At 32.8% G+C, this 5,766-nt stretch overlaps 1 protein-coding gene across 1 annotated transcript in view; it reads left to right on the top strand.

Annotated features, from left to right (window-relative positions):
* Nucleotides 1–4,061, top strand: part of mettl25 (methyltransferase like 25) — a 10,287-nt gene extending 6,226 nt beyond the window's left edge. Inside the window, exons 9-12 of the mRNA XM_016443972.1 lie at nucleotides 1,052–1,145; nucleotides 2,084–2,158; nucleotides 2,243–2,314; nucleotides 3,842–4,061. Of these exons, the coding sequence (XP_016299458.1) occupies nucleotides 1,052–1,145; nucleotides 2,084–2,158; nucleotides 2,243–2,314; nucleotides 3,842–3,937 (337 nt within the window). The 3' untranslated portion in view covers nucleotides 3,938–4,061. The remainder of the gene's footprint in view (nucleotides 1–1,051; nucleotides 1,146–2,083; nucleotides 2,159–2,242; nucleotides 2,315–3,841) is intronic.
* The last annotated feature ends 1,705 nt before the right edge of the window (nucleotides 4,062–5,766 follow it).

Genomic DNA, 5,766 nt, shown 5'->3' on the forward strand with positions numbered 1-5,766 from the left:
ACACACACACACACACACACACACACACACTACACTTTTATTAGACTACATATTATATAGATTACAGATATAAATATACATAAATAAATACATTAATTATGTGTATTATATATTTATCTAAAGATATATTTAGATATATTTACTTAAATATATTTATCTAAGTATCTAAAATGTAATTGTTTTATTAATTTAAATCATTAAGTCTATATCTCTTGTTCTGTCCATCATATGCACCATCATATAAAGTGCATTATAGATTTTGTGTCAGGCTGAATTGTTTTTTTTACTGTGTCATACAATCTATTAATATTAATAGTTCAGTAGCTCAGGCTGTTTTATGGCTTTCAGATAAATGTAGACACTAAACTAATTGTTGCCAAAGCAAATCTTCACGATTTAAAGAACCATATTACCAACTATTGAAGGTTTGGCGGTAAATTATAGTTCAATAAAAAAATAAAATAAAATAAAAAGTCCTGGCTTTGAAAAACAGTCTGTAAAAACAAAAACACACTCCCCGGATCTCCTGATGAGCGACTCTCAGTCGGAAACACACACGATGACCAATATTGAGCTCCCACACTGACGCCGTTCCCCTCCAAAAGACCAGGATCAGATATCTCTCACCACATCATCAGCTCATTAGACAGAAAACAACCGCCTGTCTTTGTTTTAGTCACCGGAGAGCTTTAGTAAACTAGAGGAGAGAATAAAGAGGCTCCAGATTCCCTCTGGTCCTTCCTTCCTTTTTGCGGAGGATGAGAAATGTTTATTGAGATACTTGATCGTGGCTGCAGAGAGCAGATCTGATTCAGTGCTGACTGATGCTCGTGACTCAAATCCTAAAGCCCTGTTTTCAGGTTTAATAAGCTTCTGTGAGTCAAAGCCAAACCATCAGGTTACGGTAATGTGCAAGTCAACAAGGAGTGCAAAGTTCACCCCCTACATGTGACTTACTGTCTGTACATTTAGTTTTTAAACTACATAAAAAAATCTGTTTAAAAAAATCATTTTTGAATTATCTGATGGGTATTTAATTTTCTATTGGCAGTGAGAAACGTGTTGGGAATGTGTACTCCAAAGCCTCGTCGTTTGTGGACTATGTCAGACGAGCACTTAGGAAGCTGGATCTGGATGACACCACAGTAATAACCAAATGTTCTCACGTTACATTGAATGTTTTCTCAGTCTGCCCACATGTATCTGAATTACACAATAAAGCTAATGAGATAAACAGACTAAAATATGTTTGACACGTAGGGAAATATGGGAACAGATAGCAAGAGACCGTTAAAAAGGCTTCACCAGGCCCACATTGTGTCATTGGACTTTTTTGTACCCTGATTTTGAGGGAAAATCTGCAGAATTCTGTTAATAAACAGTAAAATAATGTATACTGTATTATATTTGATATAAATATATTATTTAATATATTTTAAAATGTAATTTATTTCTGTGATGGTGAAGATGAAATATATGAAGTCTTATGAGTCACATAATATGCTGATTTGGTAAAATTTTGCCATAATATACATAACATTTTTTACTAGTCAAGAGTAGAGATTATATAAATAGATTTATATAAATATATATTATTTTCATATAAATTTGTATTTTTTTATATATAAAACTTTATTTTTTACTTTGCAATCTAATAAAAAATACAATGTTAATTCTGTTAATCCTGTAAAATATTTTCATATAAATTTGTATTTTTTTTATATATAAAACTTTATTTTTTACTTTGCCATCTAATAAAAAAATACAATGTTAATTCTGTTAATCCTGTAAAATATAAAAATATTTAATATTACATATAAAATATTTGTCATATTTTACATTTCTTTTTATTTTGCATTATATGTGTGTGAGTTTAAACTACATTTTTACTAGTCTAAAGTACATATATGTTATAGTTATGTACATATATTTACTTGCAAATAAAATATTATTTCTAAAACTATAAAAAAAAAAGTAAAAATGTTTTACACACACACACACACATATATATTTAGGGAATCATCTTATTCCTTTATTTCTTTAAAATTGCTTTCAATTTTTTTTCTTCTCTTGTTGTCTTCAGCTGTCTGACGGTGACATTCAGAGCTATCATGAACTCTACAGTCCCAGAATGAATGAGATGGTGGCTTTTAACATGGTGAGTATGACAGAGAAACTTGTACGTCCTTTATTTTCATTATGAACTCCATATCTGTCTCATGCTGCTTTTCATCTTCCTCAGTTGAAAGTCACTTTGGCTCCGTGTATAGAGGGTCTCATCCTCCTTGACCGACTTTGCTACTTGAAAGAGCAGGTAACAAACCATTTGTAGGACAGATAACAGTACTTGTTAACCCTCTGCACTGCAGTATGTTTATCCCTTACATTTGTGCATGTTAAGATGTTTAATCCTCATATAATTAGAGAAGTGTGAGGGGCTTTTTGTTTCTGGCTTTACTTCAGGACCACAACACAGGTTGCCCAAGTCAACAACTTACTCTCACAGCATTTATACCAACAGACTTTAGCCACATAAAGCAGATCCAAAATAGTAAAAAAAAAAAACTTGTTTTTTTTTAAAGATTTCTAACTTACAGGAGTTCAGAGGTTTTAAGTTACACGTCCATTTCCTTCTTGCCCACCAGGCTTTGAACATAAAACCTCAAACCTCCTCACGACGACAGTCAGGAGTGTCAGACTCAGACATCTGTGAAGAACGTTAGACTGAAAATTTAGGGCATGACAGAATAATTTTGTTTATACTCACAAAACAGTGACAGCAAGTTTCTTTGGGATCAATTTCCACGTGATCTTACAGGGGTCACTTATCAGTCGTGTAATGTAAAGCAAGTAAAACCTCCCCAATATCAGATCTGTGTGGTTTTTTTCTATAGAGGTCTATGATTTGTGTATGTCAGACATTAAAGGGCTTGGCAGCATGATAAGGTTTCTCATTGATGACTCTGTGAACTCTGCTAACAACATTGAAATCAGAGTCTGCTTTACAATTTGGCCTGTGGAGGGTTTTGTTATGTATAAACCATTTCATAACATGGTACTCTGGGTGTGCTGCCAAGTATATTAATGTGTTTTGGTCAGTGATTATGGAAAGCTGTAATATGGATTTTGGATTGAAACAAGCTGTGCTCAGTTAAGCTGATTATTTTGATCAGGTCCAATGCTCTTTTTACTTATGGATATGCTGGGAACTTGATTTAACTGACGGATCATCTAAAATAATATATCCTGAGTGGATATATAAGCACAACCAGGGTTGAGAACAAGTGTAACATGATTCCTGAACTAACTGATCTTATGATCTGCTTGTTTTTAGTGAATCAAAATCATACGAAGTCACCAGGTAGTCTGATTCTCGAATGAATTACTCTTATGAGTCTGAAACCTACAGCACAACCAGTGTATTCTGATTCCTGAACAAATGATTCTTTTGAACATGTTCTTGTTAGTGAATCAGAAATATACAGCTTGACCAGTGTACCAATTCCTGACAAACTTTTATGAGTTGGTCCTTTTTATTGAATCAAAAACATACAGCACGAAAAGTGTAGTCCATTCCTGATCAATTGATTCTTATGAGTCGGATCTTTTTAGTGAATCATAGAGAGACCAGTGTAGCCTGATTCTCGAACAAATGATTGAAAAGCATTGCAAAGTCATGCTCCTTGATTTTATATTGAGAAACATCTCACATGCCATGCAGATTTATGCCTTAAATATTGAATAAATAAATGCATAAATAAATAGTGAAATCTAAATCATTGGATGTGGATTTCAGACTTTTACATTTGATTCTACATTTAAAATATCTCTTTTCTTTCAGGACAGTGTGTCTCATACTGCGCTGGTTCAACTCTTTGACCCCCTCCAGTCCCCTAGATGTTATGCAGTTGTTGGTATAAAGGAATCTACAGTTTGAAGACCAAAGCTGGTAGCCCTGCTGTTTAGTGTAATTTTTTTTAATTTAATTTTAATTTATTATTTTGATATAACTTTTAATTTTGTTTTTTAAGTCAAAATTCCAAATTGTTGCTGATTTTTCAAACCTATAATAAAAATGCTTTTTTTATTTATGCAATTATTTTTTTTTACAAACATTATGTTAAATATAAATGATGTCAAAATAGGGTTGTTCACAGTAAATTAAAAGCAGGTTTTCATTCCAGCTGCTCCAAAAAGCTGGCTGTATTAGTCTCCGGATCGGTTCAGTTACAGTATGATGCATAACGGTTCGGTCTGCAGCTTAAAGCGGAAAGATATAGTGATCAATGTGAAGCAGAACGTTGCTTTTAGTGTTCATTAGTCTGACTGGTATATAAATCAGCTTTAGCCTTACTGAGCCATACGAGGACATCAGTCACACTTGAGACGTCTTGTGCTTCCACTTATTTAACACACCATTAATATTAATCAGGCATTGAGCTCTTCATTATTTTTAGGCCATTCCTCACAGACCATTATTCAGATGTCTTATGTTTTAGTTAATATTCATAAATGAAACACCTTGAGGTTGCTTTTGTCTTAACCTGATTGATTCTTCAGTGTATTTTTGCTTGATTAAGACCCCTTTAAGAACTCACAGCACTTAAGTCGCTGAAAAATCTTTCAGAGTTTGTTTGTTGTTTTATGGGCTCGTACTATTATATTTGGTGTTACTACTTATGTTTCCTTCTATTTTAAGAGGGAATGTGGTTTTATAGAACTCCAGGAGAGAATTCAAAGCCACCCTTTTCAACTACAAGGACCTCCGGAATTTGTTGATAATTATGCACACCTGGTATCATAATTTTTCAGCAATATGGTTTCATATGTGATAATTATACAGTTTCAAGTAGCATAAAGTGGTTACTAAAGTCTTGTTGAAACATTAACAAATCACTGTGACTGTGATTTGTTAATGTGAAATTTGTGAAATTTGTTTTTTAATTTTTTTTCAAACTGCAGTGAATTAATATTTTTATCATAGTAATTATAAGTCATTATTTATTGATAGTGAAATCTAAATCATTGGATGTGGATTTCAGACTTTTACATTTGATTCTACATTTAAAATATCTCTTTTCTTTCAGGACAGTGTGTCTCATACTGCGCTGGTTCAACTCTTTGACCCCCTCCAGTCCCCTAGATGTTATGCAGTTGTTGGTATAAAGGAATCTACAGTTTGAAGACCAAAGCTGGTAGCCCTGCTGTTTAGTGTAATTTTTTTTAATTTAATTTTAATTTATTATTTTGATATAACTTTTAATTTTGTTTTTTAAGTCAAAATTCCAAATTGTTGCTGATTTTTCAAACCTATAATAAAAATGCTTTTTTTATTTATGCAATTATTTTTTTTTACAAACATTATGTTAAATATAAATGATGTCAAAATAGGGTTGTTCACAGTAAATTAAAAGCAGGTTTTCATTCCAGCTGCTCCAAAAAGCTGGCTGTATTAGTCTCCGGATCGGTTCAGTTACAGTATGATGCATAACGGTTCGGTCTGCAGCTTAAAGCGGAAAGATATAGTGATCAATGTGAAGCAGAACGTTGCTTTTAGTGTTCATTAGTCTGACTGGTATATAAATCAGCTTTAGCCTTACTGAGCCATACGAGGACATCAGTCACACTTGAGACGTCTTGTGCTTCCACTTATTTAACACACCATTAATATTAATCAGGCATTGAGCTCTTCATTATTTTTAGGCCATTCCTCACAGACCATTATTCAGATGTCTTATGTTTTAGTTAATATTCATAAATGAAACA

This window comes from Sinocyclocheilus anshuiensis, unplaced genomic scaffold (genome assembly GCF_001515605.1).
Source record: "Sinocyclocheilus anshuiensis isolate Anshui unplaced genomic scaffold, SAMN03320099.WGS_v1.1 scaffold183, whole genome shotgun sequence".
Taxonomy (NCBI): Eukaryota; Metazoa; Chordata; class Actinopteri; order Cypriniformes; family Cyprinidae; genus Sinocyclocheilus; species Sinocyclocheilus anshuiensis.